General features: G+C 29.9%; 1 protein-coding gene across 6 annotated transcripts in view; it reads right to left on the bottom strand.

Annotated features, from left to right (window-relative positions):
• LOC143248872 (uncharacterized) overlaps positions 1 to 18,662 on the bottom strand; it is a 91,415-nt gene that overhangs the window by 33,437 nt on the left and 39,316 nt on the right. For all 6 annotated transcript variants that reach the window (XR_013027240.1, XM_076497737.1, XM_076497738.1 and 3 more), the window contains 6 exons: positions 12,625 to 12,722; positions 11,638 to 11,746; positions 6,362 to 6,468; positions 5,229 to 5,393; positions 2,895 to 3,091; positions 2,324 to 2,450 (listed from right to left, as the gene is read on the bottom strand). Coding sequence is in view for 5 of the 6 variants with exons in the window: in XM_076497737.1 (XP_076353852.1) it covers positions 2,324 to 2,450; positions 2,895 to 3,091; positions 5,229 to 5,393; positions 6,362 to 6,468; positions 11,638 to 11,746; positions 12,625 to 12,722 (803 nt within the window). In the remaining variant the exon portion in view is untranslated. The remainder of the gene's footprint in view (positions 1 to 2,323; positions 2,451 to 2,894; positions 3,092 to 5,228; positions 5,394 to 6,361; positions 6,469 to 11,637; positions 11,747 to 12,624; positions 12,723 to 18,662) is intronic.

Here is an 18,662-nt window from a genome sequence, read left to right as displayed (position 1 = left end):
TCAGAGAATATAAAATGAAACATTGTAGAGAAAAAGAGCACTCTAAAGTCCCCAGGAAAGTCATCAATGGAATAATAAAGCATTTCCATCATACTGTGAAGGAAACAAAGATACCTAAGGAGAGTAGAGCTGAAAACAAAGAAAACTGTGTATTAGATAGGGAAATAGCTGATAATGAATTCACCCTCCAAACTACCAAGAGTAGCTTCAAAGATTAGGTGTCAAGGAATGATAAGTTTGATATTCAACAAAATAAGAATCAGTCAGGAGAGGGAGATAAGGTATAATAAGGCTGTGAGAATGATCTACAAATGGATTAACATGTAGACCACTGTTGGGAGAGAAGGATAACAAAGAAGTCACTAGAGAAAGGGCAGTGTAATAAAGAATGGAAAGATTCAGAGGAAGATAGGGAACTGTGCATACCTGATTGATAAGGTTTTGAAAATCCAAGTAAACTAAGAGTCTTACATATGAATAGGTACGAATATATATGTAAAAACAGCTCGTTTGGGTTGAAAAACTTTTTTATGTAGTGGAGTGAATAACGTTTCGACCTTCTTCGGTCATCGTCAGGTTCTCTAGATACAAATACTTCCAAATAAAAATCTGGAAGCAGAAAAAGCACTGAAAATAGTCTTCCTCAACTTCAGGATTCAAAGAGAATTGAGGAAAAGGGTTCTCGCTGCATACCAATACATGCTGCACAATGGCCATCACATCCTACACAAATACAAAACTTCTCACCAAATTATTGGTATTTTGTTCAAGGTAAGGAATATGTTAATTCATATCAGCAGAGGAAGTGTTCACAATAAACTACAAAGCCATACTGATTATGTTAAAGCTCAATCAAGTGAAAGATTAAAAAAGTTTCAAATCTCAGTAAACGCAAAACATCTGTTTACAACAGTACCAAGTAAAAGAATGAAGATTCTGACAGCAAATGTAAAGAGAATCATTACATGTAGAGATGTTTCAAACTCTTAGTGGTGAAGGGTTTTGTTGCATGATTATGTCATCATGCAGTGACACAAGTTAATGTGGCTTCACATGGGATTAGGTGGAAGTTCTTCACAAGACTAGTGGTTTGCAAATCTCTCTGGTAGGTCACATGAACTCAAGAAGAAAGAAACTATTCTGTTTTTCTTAAAATGGAGTAGATTTGGAGTTGTTCAAAAAGTGTGAATGTAATTTTAATAAATGATAGAGTTACAAAAATGTGAAATTGAAGTGAAATGGGAAGACTAAATTCAAGAACAAGCTCATAACCGATACAATAAATTCCAACAGTGGCAGGTAGATGAAATCTAATTTTGTGTCATGTTTTTGGGATTTGACTGATAAAATATGAGCAATAATTGTTATAAAGTAACAGCAGTTAACTTCCTTTAGCTACCAACATTCATATTAGCAAGTTACCTAATGATTTTGAGTAAGCTAAAATACAAGTTTATCAATAATTTTTTACTGAAGTCACTCTGTTTAGTGCTATTATAAAATGCATTTCTGACAATGTTTCAGTAGTGTTTTCAAACAAGACCCAAAACTTAAGCATTAGTTGACAATTTATTCTCTTGAAGAAGAATAGTCAATTATTCAAAGGCATTCCAGTTATGGGTCTCATTTGAAAACATTACAACTACATACATAACAAAAAATAATATTTTAATACTGTTTTTCAAAAACAGCAAGTGGGTCTTTTGCATGAGTGGTTGTACAGTTTTGATGAATCACTTTTGTTCTGTAAAATATTTTTAGAAGGGAAGAATAAAATCCTGCAGTGGATAGTTTATTTGAGGAGGTTAAGCCTTCCCAAAACTCTTATACATGCCACCTCTGCTGTTACTGCTGGTTATGTAAACATATTGAATGGTGTTCAATTCTGAGCCTTTTGCCAAAGTGTGTGCTACCATTAATGTTTAGCTTCTTCCCTCCATCAATGTAATGCAGCAACTCATTATTAGCAAGTTCCTATCTAGTTCATTTTAATTAGTCTAACTGGGCAGTTTCACCACTTTGAAAGAAAACCTCTTTCTAAACACAGAACAACTTAATGAATGTATCCATAACCTCTTCTGCCAACACTATTTCTTACCACAAGTATTCCTTATCAGAAGTGCAATTTCACTTAAAAAAAACAGTGAAAGAAATTAGACAAAATAAAACTGCTAAGAGAACTTACAACACTATTATAAAGAGTCAAATGTGAAAAAAAGTTAGTTACAAGGATATTAAAAGCAAAACAGAATATCTGAAGACAATAAACAATTATTTTTCTACTTGGCATTCACCTTAACATTTACAATACTACAGTGCATACCTGTCTTGGGGTGTCATGGCCATCAAAAATTGCCTGGCACGCTCTTCATTATAATTTGAACTTTCCAAGGCTAACCCTATCAAGGTTCTGGCCACTCCTGGAAACTGTTCTTGAAGAGATGCTTGAACTAAAAGTAAAAGGAGAAAACTGGAATATTAAATATTCTTCTTATAAAAAAAATACTTTAAAGTTATATTTCTATTTATATATCTACTTGTAAACCCAATGATGATTACAGCCCCCCTGTTCCTAATGATATAGTTAAATGTATAAAAATAGTTCCTATAAGGATTTAAAATTTAAGTTTTATGTGCTTACTCTAATTACAAGTATTTAGCTGTTAACTACTACAGATTAAACAACAAGATCTAATCCAATAATACAAAATATGCAAGTAAATATTTCATACATCACTTTTGTGGAATACTCCCACATAAATACGAGTTAATGAAATAATGAAGAACTGTGAAAAGAAAAGAATATATTAATATGAAAGATAAAAAAAACTACTTTCAGCCTTCTATTCTCAAACTATTTAAAATCTGAAATATTTCTATTAATTTAAGCTTACCCTTGTTTCTATCAGCAGGATTCAACATGACAGGTGGGAATGGACGTTCCATTGGCAATGATGGACGCTGAACTTCAGTTTTAGGTGGAGGTGTTGCATGCTGGCTGCTATTGTTAGGACGTAAAATAGGTGTATCTCGTTTTTTGTAACCCATGTTGGTAAGCCGAGTAGAGGCTTCTTGTGCATTATTATCACAGCTGGAAAAAAAACATCTCTTTCTTGCAAAATTATAGTTAAAAACACATAGAAAAGACTTCCTAAACCCTATCAGAATCATTCTGATACCATGTAATTAAGTAACCTATTTTGATGTTAACAAATTCCCAAATTAAAGGTTTTTTGTTCATTGTTTGTTCTTCACTTTTTTCTGACAATAGTTTGGAATGACTTACATTTCTTATGAAGAAAGAAATATTCTAAAATATCAGATATTAGCATTATCAGTTGCATGATCCACACAGTCATTTATAATTCAATTATCTGTTAACACAATTTATAATAGTAATAGCTCAAACACACACATTTAGTACGGTAAGTTTCAATAACTATACATAAATATTTGGTATTAAATTTTTAACAAGAAAGCATGGGTTTAAAAAATAAATAAACTGTTAACTCTATTAACTAACTGTTAGTCCTGTTGCATCATACACCTTCACAACTTAAAAAGCATTTCAATAAAATTAAAAAGGAGTATTCATAGCACCCATTTATATGTAGAAAGCCAAAATATAGTCAATAAGGTGTCAATGAAACAAAACAAACTTAAGTAACATGAAACTAACTTAAAAATATCACTAACCAACTTTTAAGAGTGACAATGGTTGCAACACACTAAAATTATGAACATAATTATGAATTACAATCTAGTAGATAAAAAACTATGATTAAGAATTCTTCAGTACCTTCACACTGGAATACATTTTTATATTTTATCTGAGATACAAACAGTGAAGAATTATTAGATTCCCACAATCTTACGTGATATTTAATTTTCTTCTTCATTAAGAGTGTATCACACACATGCAATTGTATGAATTTGTAGAAATTAGAATTAACCCTTACTGACCTTAAGATTTACTCAGGTCACTCTCAATGGATCTTACAAGTGAACTTTGAAAATTTCATTAACAAATCTAATTCTATTTCAACAAACTTTGGCATAAAAATTATTTAATTATTGATATTTTTGTATTATTTAGTTTATTTCAATAATATAAATTCAAAAACACACTTTCACTTTTTTTTCATATCTTTAGGAGCTTGAACTGCAAACTCTGCATTTCTGGATTTACAACATCTCTGAAGTTAGTATGGTATAAAGAAGCAACCTGAAAACAAAATTAACTTAATGTTGTGCTCTGTGCCAACCACAGTCTCTTCTGTCATTTATTGATGCTTTATCCTTTCACTTTAAAGCCAATATCTAGTACCTCATAATAACATTTTTTTCATATATTTATTATTATTTTTCTAACATTGACTTTGGAGCTTAATACATACTTTTTCAATTAATTCCAGTTCTATCTGCTATGTTGCTCATGCTGGATTCAATCTACTTAGGTGTACCATAAGTTAAAAGTTGTTGTTTTGAATTAAGCACAAAGCTACACAATGGGCTATCTGTGCTCTGTCACCCAAGGGTATCGAAACCTGGTTTTTAGCGTTGTAAGTCTGTAGACGTATCGCTGAGCCACTGGGGGGCATAGGTTAAAAGACTTTTTTAAATAAAATAGCTGATACTTCTTCATAATCAAAAGCAGCAACACTTACACCAAACACTTTTTTTATCAGATGATAAACTTTAATTCAAAATGTTAAAATATAGTTCATATGAAAACCATGAATTAAACCTCTCCTAACTACATAAATATTACGTAATATCAATAAACAAAACCAAAATCATCGAGACAGTCTTAAAAGTTTTTAGCATATGAAAAATTACTAGCATGAAAGATATGCTACAAATATAAAAAAAAATAATTCATCCAGGAGTTTGTCACAGACCACAAGGGAGTTACTTCTAAATTCTAAAGCTCAAGGTACTCACTTTTTTACCATAATGCATATTTTTGTGTCAAAATGGTCAATGTTACACATTTGAATGAAATCAGTCTGTTACCTGCTTACTATTTTATGCAATTGCATAATTGTTGAATACTTTTACACTATATTGTCATTGTTACAATTTGTATTTCAAATATTTAAGCAGTGTTGCTTGCCAGTATAATCACTTTTTATTTTAAATTTAAAGAAATGTTTACAAATTTATTCAAACTATCATTTAAAGTTTCCACTTCTTTGTTTTTCTGACAATATTTGTGAAAAACATACTTATTCAACACATCAAAAAGCACAGCCTCATCAGCTTCAGGAAACACCAGTTTCAAGTAGCGCAGTTTCATTTTAGGTGAACCTGTATGGGGGCTCTGATTGACACCTGATCCTTTACTACCACTAACCAAAGCACTGATGACATCATGTTCTTGGCCATTGTGTCTAACAGCAGGAGAATGATAATACTCATAATCAAATTACTTATGTTAGTTAGCATTATGAAGATATAAAACCTCACTTTTAATATTTTTTACATTCAATGTCTTCCTCATAATAATACATATAAAATATGAATAAACAAAAGTAATAAAACTGAAATTAAATCTTAGAAGTTGTATTAAAAATGTAAAACTATCTAAGGATAACAGCTTTGAAATGCTCAACTATTTAATTACAAATAGAAACTGTGAATACAAGGTTATACCACTTTTATAATGCTTATGATTTAACAGTGAGTTTAACATGTAATATATCCATAAAAATCTTGTCTGTAGTTCCACATACTTTTTTGTGCTTTCTTCATGAAAACAGAACATGAATTTTAATACTTTCATCTTTAAGAAAGAAATGATAAAACATATGTTAAATACATGCTAGAATAGTTGAGTAAACAAATCCAGAAATCTTTTTTATCCACGTGTGTATAAAGCAATTTGCGACTAAACAAATCTTTATTTTATGGCTCATCATTTCAGCTTTAAGCCTTTTAGAAAGGATCACCAAAAATTACAACTAATTCTATTGAGAAAAGATGATAATTTTGTATTTTTCACAGTAAACTAAATTCCTTATTAAAGTTTACAGTTGAGCCAAGAAAATAGTTTTAAATCTGCTTGAAGTTCCAGGTCTGTTTATTCACAGAGAAAAAGAAATGTGCACTACACACCAATCAGCAGTGCATAACTTAAACTTTTGAAAAACACTGATACTCTACTCACATAATTGGAGGAATATGGAACTTTAAGTCTCTTTTGTGTCAAACAGTTTTAAAATGAATAAATTTTTAATAAAAGTTTTTTTCCAAATTTAATTGGACTTTTATATTTTACTAAATCAAATTCTCCAAAAGTATTATATTTCTACTGCAGTTAAACTGCAACAATTCAGTTGCCACATTACACATAACTTACTTCCGTAATAATCCCTTGATCTGTTCAACACCAGCGAGAGGGAAAAAGTTGTGAAGTTTCAACACAACTGCTTCATCCACAGGTGGTGGCTGGGAGTCAATGATTTGCTATATGTAATATGAATATTGGTGTATTTCAGAAAGAGATTTAACTTTACCACATCAGATCTATGGTAAAATAGTATTTATAAAATTTTAATACTGTTTTCACTTGAAAATTTTACACTTAGGAATCTGTTTAAAATAATCAACTACTGGTTTATAGAGCATTGTTTCTATAGATTTTAAGATTCCAAAATTTGTGGCTTCATTAGTAAAATGAAGAATCATGAAAGATCTATAAAATTTACAGAATTAAAAACATAATTCTCATGAATCAATTTTGCCACAGAAAAAAAAAAACTATTTTAATTCTTTGTTGGATTTTGTGCAAAACCACTTGAGTGTTACACCTATGCTAGCAATCCCTAATGTAAAAGTAATAGGCACATAGTAGAAAGTTACTACCCACCATCAACTCCACCAACAAATACCAAGATTGACCATCACATTGTAACACCCCCATGACTGAAATGGCAAATATGTTTAGTGATAGGGTTTTCAGACTACAATCCACAGATAATAAATAAAGTGCCGTAACCACCAGGCCATACAAGACCCCAAGAAAAAAAACACTATGGAAAGACCTTCTTACAATTGCATTGATGATGTTTAACTACATTGTTCACCAATGTGTTACAAGTGTAATTTCAGCTGTAACACAATGTTTGATGCACACATATGGGCTAGGCTATTATTAATATACACACCCATTCTTTATAATTACAATCTGTAAATGTACATATGCTCATAAACATAAAATATGAACAACTTCTTTGAACAAGTAAGGGTACAAGCAAGCACACTGATCAGTGAAGGCAATTTCAGAGTTCTCTCTAGCATTAAAAAGTTAAAAAATGTTAAAGTTATGGAACATTGTCTACTTTCTGCACATTAATATTCTGTGTTCTTTGATGCATTATTCAACTACATAAAAACTATTTATTGCAGTACTACCGTTAGTAAAGTAGCTCAACTGTCATAAATAGTCAACAGCAAAAAAAAAGAAAGAAAATCCATGTAATTTTTCACATCTATCCTCTATCTATTATTATAGAACTAACTAAAATGTAAAAACAGGAAACATTTTACGTTATTTCAGGTTAGAATGTGAGGTAAGTAAACATAATGTAATAAAAATTCTTTGAGGTACACTCAAAGGCAGCTCATACATAATATAATTTGATAGCATAAAATAAGAAACACATTTGCTAAGTGATTTATAACTTTTAACAACACAAACAGGGTTCAAAGGACAATAACAAATATAATTTAAGTACACACAAGTGTTTATTGTTGTATGTGTAAAGCTTATGGAGCTTCATATTACAACTTGGAGTCATTCTAGGAAGAAAAAGGTATTTAGATATTATATTTTCTTCTTTTTAGTGATTACAAGATCAGCCAAATTGATTAACATTGTATAAAGTTATATATAAAGCTTTAGTGGCAAAAGAAAGTTTGAAATTTATTTAGTAGGTTTTAGAGAATACACAAAGTTACATTTTTGAGAAAAAAAGAAAAAATATTTTTAATTTTAACACAAGATTACAAGTTTTTGTATTTTTAAGTTCATTAATGGTGTAAATAGTATAATTTACTTACTCTGCAATTACGAATGGTTAACTAGGTATGAAGAAAAATTCCCCTTATGATAAAAGTGTACAATTTGTATTTCTTAATTTCAACTATTTAGAATATCTCAAACTTCCACATCATTACAAGTTTCTACAGCTTAGTAATTTCAAAGCACAAACATGACCTCAGTGATGATGTTTATAATTACTAAATTAGTTACTTATTACAGCTGTTTTTTCATAATGGGCACACTATAATATACAAGTTCTCATGTACATTTACACGAGTATTTACCCTTTAACTTTTGATACGGTATGTGTACCTTCACAAAATTTGGTAGACATTTAGTTAAGATTACAAGTTTTTGTATGCAAAAGATAAGATTTTTTTAATGAAACATTTATACTAAAGATTTGTTTGCAGAAACATCGAGTCTGTTTGGTTACCAGTCTGAGTGCAGTGATTTCATGTTGTGATTAAAAAATATTCTGTGTTGCAAAAATCTCAAATATTATTTGTGTTATATCTACAATATCCTAAAAACATTTCAAAAGTTTGTGTTCAGTAAATCTTCATAGTTTATGTTATTTTGTATACGCTATGGTGGGTCTGTCATCTGACCGACCTCAAAACAATCATAGAAGGAATTAGGAAATAAATATATAAATTATACCTTTTTCTATACTAGAATTACTACATATTATAAAAAAATATACAAATGTTTAGTTTAAGTAACTTAAGTTTCATAACATTATATATTTATTAACTTTCTAGTCATCCCTAGGTAATATTACATAACTTGCATTGACATGATGCACGTGCACTTATGTTACTATATCGAATAATATAAAACTGACCCAGTCTTGGCTGTGTTTTAGTGGACTAGCATTTTTTATTATATAGTAACAGTTAAATTATTATGAATTATAAATATACATGTATACAGATTATTACTATTTAAAAATAAATTATTAAACTTTTCTTAAAATATAGAATGATAATTCAAAAAGTAAAGTAAACAGTTATCTCTTCTCGCTGCAACCCTTGAACTCAGCTGTTGCTGGACATAGGTTGTTAAGCCTTTTAAAATTTGGCATGAGAAAGATATCAAACAATACTTTTTTTTAGGTTTTTTACATATATAGTTGAATAACCAAAAAATCATAACTATAATGATACCAAAGAATTCCATTATAATTTATTAAGCTTAATAACTAACCTGTATTTGAGTCTAAAAAGTATGGAACTTCAAGTAGATTAAAGACAACCAACCTCCTTAAAAACTTGGTTCCAAAGAACATGGTAGCTTTTTCACAGATTAAAATGGTTGAGAAACAGTTTGTTAAATCCAGCTTACTTAAAGTATCTTACAAACTTTGACAAGCTTGGCAGTAAACTTTATATTTTGTACATGAATAAATCATACTGTTTACTGATTTTTACTAAAGATAAAATAATAAATATGTCCAAATTGCTCTTTTTACCTTCTAGAATGACTACAGATTGTAACAAAAAGCTATAATTACTTATCCTAAACACTTATAACATATGATTTTATTTTATGTTATTGTTTTATAAGTCTTTTGACCATGTCTAACTAATAATAGCGTAATACAAGTTACAAATCACAATTTGGAAACTAACTCAAACTACAGTATTGAATGATGTAATGCACTAGCTACTCATGAGTACACCTTATAGAGAAGTTTTTTATTATTTTTATCACTAACTAACATAGCCTAATCTTATATAACCTAATAAATTTCTCATTTTTAAGTATTTGTTTATTTTGTAACCACAAACAAAAACATACCAAAGAAATGAGAAGTTTAGTGTTTGCAATCAGCTTCATTTCTGTCTGGCTATCAGCCTGCAGGTAAAATGTAAGTTGTATTTTTTGTAATAGTGGTAGTAGAACATTATTCACTTGAGAATGCAAAATAATGCATACACGCAAATCAAACAATGTCTTAAATATTATTTAACTAGCCTTCTAACTAAGACATAAAAGTTAAAATAATTCTTTTCAATACTTAACCTAAATTTAACATAATTCAGCAGAGTAACACTTTGTCTTTCTAACAGTAATAAATGATGTAATACCAAACATCAAAGAAATTTATTGGTAATTTGTAAAAATAATGTGATAGGGGTGTGTGGCAAGTGGGTCTCAATTTCCAGTTTATGTGCCTGTAAGTAGAAAAGACTGAAGGCTATAATCATTAGATCACGCATTAGTAATATCCATACTATGAGTAATTCATGTTTAACTGATGACAGAAAGTTAACCACCTCAAAAAATGTCAACAAAGCAATTCAAAAGTTTTTTTTCTATCAAGCAAAATGACTGTTGTGTAAACAATTTTCAAATGCAAAAAACAAAAACACCACAGCAACATCCTCATTATTATTCATTGTTGTGACTAGCTCCTAATTTCAACATTATACCATTTAATTTTTGTCTATTCTAGAACAAGGTTATCCGACAGATTCTGACAAACAAATATGTTTATTATGTCTACAGATACAATAGTTATGGATTTCATGTGACTTTAGGTTAATGAGTTTGCAGTGCTCGCTATAAATAATTGGTTCTAAAAATCCATAATACTTATTCACTCAGCATTTTTTTGCTTTTAATTTCATTAGCAGTCTTCTTCTCCAAGCATTCTTTATGATAAGGTTTACATAAGGTTTAAATATTCTTTATTTCTAGCAAAATCTGACTGACTAACCAACTGACATGACACCTCCCATCAAACTTAATTTTTTTATCTAATTTGCATCAAGTTGCTTTCATTTTATTACCCCAGCTATTAAAATTACAATTAAATGCTGCTAATATTAACAGTACCCAACTGATGAGTGAATACAATCTAACATTATATAATACAGTTTACTCAAAATATTTGAACTTGTCATGATCACTGTGTTGTCTTAAACACTACTGACAGGTCTCTCAACATGTGCAGTAGTTTACACTTTATATTAAATCTCACACAGTTGCTTAATTAATATTTTTCAACTCTGTTTACTTTGTGTATTTAATTTTAAAGTATGATAATTTTAATTATAACATACTTTTTGTAATATGTATTTTAAACAATTTCTAAGTAATATTTTAGGTCTAGATTACTTTGGAGTCTTTCCACAAATAGTTTTAAAATAATTTCTGAAAAATAAGGATCCTTACAATCTCTTAGCAAACAAAACCTTTATCTTGCAATTGGAAGAACAATTCTAAGAAAATTCATAAATGAACAGTTTACAATCAAGACCTTCAGAGCTGCCAGAAATGATTAGATCAGTTTTTAAATTTTCTTGAAAATTACACTAAGTAAATGAGACACAATGACAAAATATAAATTAAATATTTTAGTTAAAAATTTCTTAAATTTCTTTAAAATGTGATATAGAAGAATGCATTTGACACCTGAAAGATGCTTACCAGTTAAAACAGGGTTAGAGACTGATTGGAAAAAAAACGAATTTAGAAATTATACTAACTATCAAAATTATATGTTTTACAATACCCATATTAACACTCACCTATAAACATTTTGCAAAAGATACAGTTAAAAAATAATTAGTAGTACTTACTTTCTGTAGCTTTGGAGTTAAATGTTCATAAGCCATGGGGTGAGTTTGAGCACGAGGGTGGCCCTCTGCCAGCAGAGCACTAAGTACAACATTTTCTCTGTTGTGGTATCTACATGAAAAGGTTATAAAACTTAAATTGGAAGATGATAATTTGTTTTTATTTTTCTAATTGATCTAGACATTCTATAAATAAGTTTTTATACCATATCTGCAACTTTAATTTTCTGAAAACTCTCTTTTTAAAATATTATTTCACTATCATAAAAAAAGAAAACTAAGTGGATGACCAGAGGTAACCACAGTAAGAGAAAAATTCTATTTTTATAGATAAGTTCTATAAAAAAGTAACTACTTCCCAACAACTGTGTTAAAATAAAACATTTAAACAAAACAAACATAATGAGTGTCAAACTAAACTATAAAGTAATATAAATCATGATATATATGATCTTTTACAGTCATAGTGAAGCAAAACTTTAATTTATGCTTAGGATTTTTTCATAAAAATCTACTTGTGAATAGTATTACCTTAACTAATTAAAATCTTTAACCACACTCTTATCTATTTTTAGTTTTAAGTTGTAAGCAGGTACCCTTATTTGCATGCTTACTTGGCTAGTGAGAAAATCATTTGTTTGTTTTTGAATTTCGTGTAAAGCTACATGAGGGCTATCTGCACTAGGTATCCCTAAGTTATCAGTGTGAGACTAGAGGGAAAGCAGCTAGTCATCACCACCCACCACCAACTCTTTTACCAAGGAATAGTGAGACTGACTAACACAATACAAAGTCCCCATGGCTGAAAAGGTAAATACATTTAGTGCGAAGAGGGTTCAAGTCCGTGACCCTCAGATTACAAGTCGAGTGCCTTAACCACCTGGCCATGTTGGGTGTTAGTGACAGGAAACACAAAAGTGAATTTACAGTATTCAAATGATTTTACTGATTATTCTTGAGACCTGAAAAAAACATTAGAATTTAACCTACTGTTTCAGAAGCTGCCAGATATGACCTTCATCAACCGTCAGAAATTGTAAACACAATTTATTCAAAAGGCGTTCATCAACCTGAACAGCCCCTGCATCCTGTATGAGAAAAATATAAAATGGGGTGATTAGAAACAAAATTTATTTAACCTAATTTCAAATGAACAATTCTTTGTTACCATATTTGGTATCTATTTTATAAGGTTACACCTGTCTACATCTTTTTAAAACCTTTAGTATTTGGAAGGTGTTTACTCTTCATTATTTTTAGATATGCAACATGAAATATGCTAATTTTGTAAACCTTTGTGGCTTTTAGTTTGACTTGCATTTAAAATAGCAATGTTTGGGTTTACATTGAGTATCTGCTTTACTGATTATTAAATACTGAGTATGTAGTTTTAAAAGTTAATCAAAGTCTGTTATTCTTGCAAGACATAAATATGGAAAGATTGAAACCATTGTATTTATTTCTATTAGTCAGATATTTGTTTGTTTAAGCATGTTTTTGGATTGTCTCTATATACTCCAGTGATGCGACAAAGGAGACTACCTACAGGTATATCTTAATGTTTTACTTCATCACTCTATAATGCACTAATTATAAACATTTTTTAAGTCCTGAACCTTACATTAAACCCAGTTGTTCTACAACACCGAGATGAAACTGAATCATCTATCCACCAATTTTATGTATCTTCAAGCCACAACTTCAGAATTTGGAGCCACGGATGTCTCCTCATTTGGAAAAAACTTCCTAATTTATAACTTATAATAATTATGTTACAGAAAACTAATAAAAAAACATAAAATATCCTAATTCCTTACATAGAAATAAAAGTACCTAATGTTTCACCTCCAAGAATATTCAATGCTTTTGAACCTCCTGAAACCATTTGTTATTTTTCAGTACCACTAATAATCAGGTTAATAGTATTGTGATAACTTGTTTATGTACAATTTCCAAATTCTTTGCACATATATGATATCACAGTTATAACTTAATCACCTCAAGAAACATGAGTCACGAAAACAGTTAATTGAATAACTTCAACACAATCAGTACTGGTATCTCTATATGTTTAAGTCATTTAAAATGTTTCATTGCAGAGTCACATTAAACATTAATGAACAAGTATATTTACAATTAATCAGATTCACTTGCACTAAAATAGTAAAATAAGGTATTTCAGAGCTCTGAATAAGATTTTAGGTCGATCAGCATGTTTGATGTGACAGGTATTCGAACCTGCGACCTTCAGATTCCGAGTTGAGTGCATGAGTATTTGAACAATCCACCTTTTTCATTCTCCTTGAAGTACAAGTTCTTCTTACATACTAGAGACTTATGCTTTATACTAAATATTTGTACTTAAAGAAGAAACAAGGATACATGTTCAAATCATTGTCTTAACACTGCTCTGCCACATAGAGGTAGTCTTCTATCTAAAGGTAGAAAAAAGCTTTTACAGCTCTGTCACTGCTAACACACTCTGCGATGTAAAAGATTCCAGCATTTCCTGTGCATGAATACTAAGAACATTATACTTGAAAAACTTTCACATATTAAACTAATATATTGTACCTGTTCAACAACTCCTATAAGAGCTGAAGCATTCCTTTGGCTTCTTAACCCTAAACATGGTTTACAAATCCACCCCTTTCTTATTTCCTTTTTTGTAACCCATATCATAACTGCTCTAACTGAACTATAGTTTGAAAATATTGCTCATTTGAATATTCAAAAGACTGTCTAGAGTTTATGCTTCCAGGGAAGATTTGCATTTGTATTTTATTCTATGTTAGGTATGGAAACTCCTCCTCCATTCAACACTAGTAACAGCTATTGTACCAGCTATTGTACACAACTGTGCAAACTAGATATCACTTCTTTGTAAAGTTGTATAACCTTCTGGCACAGACTCTGAGTAGGTCAATGTTTGTATGAGAATGAAACCATACCTTTTAGCATGAACCATTCTTGCTTGAACTTTCCTTTGCCCAAGAGTTTGTTGACTTGTGTTTGTTCTCCTCTTTGTTCATCCTACCCCTGTAGACTACCATGAACATTTACTGTTTGGTCAATCCCATATAACAGTGAAAGTGCCACAATAGCTCCTACAACATATCCAGTACCTCCCAAATATACCATCAAGAAACTAAAGTCCTTAAAAATCTCCCCATCTTCTATTTTTGAATCTGTGTTTTATATTCTGTTTTAGATTTGATATGTACCACATTTCCAGGTCTGACAATTCATCTTTAATGTTTTCATAATACTTTATCAGGTGACTGACAATGGTGCTAGCCTTTCCAATCTCAGTGGTTGCATTTGTTTAGAATTTTGTTATTACTTCACCATTCTTCACATACCGTATATGTACATAAAAATGTTTCTGCTTTCATCCATGATTATTGGATATGTCTTGGACTGAAGGATTTATTCTATAAGCAACCAACGAATAACTACTTAAGCATGAGTGTATATCATTGTTACATAGCTTAAATTCTTATGTTTGATATTTTTCAAATTCTATAACTCAAGTAAACTGTTGACTTTATCGATGGTAACCCGCTTTGATACGTAAAGGACATTATGAAATAATTTACTGTCATCATATGATACAAAGAATGTATTATGTTACTTGTCAACATCACTGTCATACATTTCACTTGACCCAGATTCCTTCAGTAAACATTTCTTGGCCTACTGGGTGCTCTGAAGATAGCCCATGCCTCTAAATACTTTCTTCTAAATATTAAGTGATCCCTCATTTTCCTTCACAATTCTAACTTTTCCCCCTATGCAAATTTTGCACTTCAGTTTTTACCTACCCATCCACTAACTATGAAAATCTTTTCTTCCAAGACTGAATTGTCTTTTCAGGAATTGTAGTTCCAAGTTATTGCTTTATTATTTTACCACCAAGTTCAGTACATGAAATGATGAGATCATATACAATTGTATGAACAATCTTTACAGTTCTTCTTGGATTATCCTGATCAAACACTAAAATATTGATGATACTACATTTTTTACATCTGTGTATGGGAAGTACTTTTTAAAGTCAACACAAATCAATAAGATTTTGATGACACAGATTACATCAGATTAACTGGTTCCACTTGAAACTTAGGTGGTGTGTAAAATTTATCTGAGTAGTTGGAAACCAGTCATGTGTACTCAATTAGCTTACATAAATTTATGGAAGATAAAAACAGTGAATCCACACTGAACAATTTTCAAATTATATCTACATTACTAGATCTGATGTTTAATATGTTTTTTGACAAAAAATATGGGTGAATTTGCATCCTTATACAGAGCTATATATTTTATACATGATACAATGGTTTTGAAGTTTATCAACAAATTCTGAAAAACCTACCAACCATTTTGTTTTGTATTTTGCAACTTTGTGTATCAACTGTATAATGGATATTAATGACTTTTGTAGGTTGCATGTTTTTGGACTTTTAACCAATATTGAGATTCAGTTTTAATATTCTTTTTAATCCTATGCTTCAAGTATGCTTCAATCTTCATAATGAGCCATACATGTGATCTGAATGCAGTATACACACAAAAAAAAAATTTTAAAGTTCTTACAACAAGGAATGTAAAGGTTCTTATATAGAAACAGTGTAAATAGCTGTTTGCACTAAAAGACACCTAAAATAGGAGTTTTGGCACATATATAATCACATCACAAGAACTGAAATTTACAGTCCAAATTACAGGCTTCACATTAGTGCATGCTATAGTCTTTCACTACTGGTAGATTCTTCATTAATATTATAATGTGTAATTGAATGTTGTATTCATTTTCATAAATTATTAAGTACTTGCACCTACCAACAGTTTAGGCACAGTGACAATATGGCTACAGAGTATGGTATACTCAAGCAATTAAATACATTTCATTTTTGAGTCTTTCAAATTAAGTATGTCAGTTATTTAGCAGTTTTAGTTACATCAGTGGCTAACTTACTTTGCAAAAGAATAAAGTAAATTAGAAAATATATAATTCTATCAACGATTAATACATTCCTATTGTTTGATGTGTAGGATGAAACATTCTGGATAATAAAAGAAAACATCTGGTTTTCAATTATTTAATTCTTAAATTTGAATAGTTTTTATCACTGATTGTCAGTGATTCATACATATGTGTATACTCAAGAATTACATATGATGCTATTTTAACAAAAATAAAAAATAAGTTGATTTATCACAACAAAACTTTGCTGTATAAAGCATATAGTAAAAAGTAGTTTGATTTTTGTCAATATAAAAATGTTCCAAAGAAAACCACAATTTCCAAAAATAAAAATTAAAAAATATTAAAACTTATAAATATTCAGAAAATATCTGACAAATTTAATGCTAATACTTTAATTTTATAGAAACATCTACATACACTTTGTGCATCAGAAGAAACATTTACAAGTCCCAGCACAAACTTAGATATAACCTATGATACTAAACATCACTAATAGTCATGTTTTAGGAAAATATGGTATTCCTATGCAACCCTGAAGTAAAATCAAGAGGTCAAACAAGTCTAAGCTTAGGCACTAAGATGCTGCACAAAAGTCTATGTAAATAAATAGTGTCAAATTAAGATCAAACAAAGACAGTAATATGACAGTGATCTATTTGAAACTTCCCCTCCCAAAATAAAAGAAAGCTGAAGTTCTATGTTTTATATGCAATATACAATGATGACAAGAAGTCGTAAAAACTAGTCCAGGTAAGCTTATTCCTAAATGTTGTATGGGAGACACTATCTTACTGTTTGAAGAATAAGAATATTCAAGTAAACAGGAACGATATTTATCGAAATCAAGACCTTCGTGCAGTCTCTGTATTCGATGATTGCATGCAAATAAATTATGGATTAATATAAATGGTTGGTTTTCTCAGGTTTAGAAAACCCAGTAAAAGAAAACATGGTTGCAATAAAGCACACAAACATCTTTTATCAGACCATCCATCAAATGGAAAAATTATCAGAAGTGGAGCAAATCATTCAAATATAAAATATCAAATATTAAGTTTTTAAATTTCAAAAGTGGAACTTGAAAACTACATCATGATGGTAACACTACAACTAGTTAAAGCATCTTTTGAAATAATATCTTCAGTACCAAAACTACAACAACTGCAATGGCTCAGTCATATAATTTTATTGATAAAATGTCATATAAGACCAATTTACATTACTTCCAAAGGAAATGTTATATCCTCAGCAATAGTAAAGTAGTTTCTGTGACAAGGACATCTTCAAATTAAGCAGTGACAAGCTCAAATGCCTGATAAAAAAACCTTAAATTTGTACATTTGACAAAATTACTATACATACCCTTTACCTGAGTTGTAAAAAAAAACAAAAATGTGTGTACAGTACAAACATTATGTTTGTGACTGAAGGTTTAGTCTTCAGTTATTTTAACAAACATTTTACTTAATACACAAGGACTATGATGAAATGTTCTGCAAAAATAATGTACAGTCAATAAATTAGTTGTTTCATTATTACAACATTAGTTCACAGTATGTTATATCACAGAAACACAGAAGAACAAAATATGGCAGGAGACCTTACATTCCTGAAATGAAATGGAACATCTTTAAGGATAAAGCAAGAAAGGCCATACCAATCACAGAAATGCTCAAATATCATAGAAATGATGCAAATAAAAGACCTAAGAAGCATCACATATGAACACTAAAAGCTATCAATATTATACAAATTGACATTAATGTGAAATGTATAACATACTAAAATAATCTATTTTAAATAAAATAAAACAATAATCAAAATATGCAATTAATACACTAAACTACACTAAAATAACCAAACCCTTTCACAATAGGCTGAATATAATATGCAAGCTTGTACACACATTTGCACACATTAAGTATTTACACTATAACTTTTGATACAGTATGTGTATCTTCAAAACATTTGGTAGACTTTTAGTGAAGATTAAAAGATTTTTGTGCACAAAAAACTTGTAATCTATGATTTGTTT

Source organism: Tachypleus tridentatus, chromosome 4 (genome assembly GCF_004210375.1).
Source record: "Tachypleus tridentatus isolate NWPU-2018 chromosome 4, ASM421037v1, whole genome shotgun sequence".
Taxonomy (NCBI): domain Eukaryota; kingdom Metazoa; phylum Arthropoda; class Merostomata; order Xiphosura; family Limulidae; genus Tachypleus; species Tachypleus tridentatus.
This window is presented reverse-complemented; position numbering and strand designations above follow the sequence as displayed.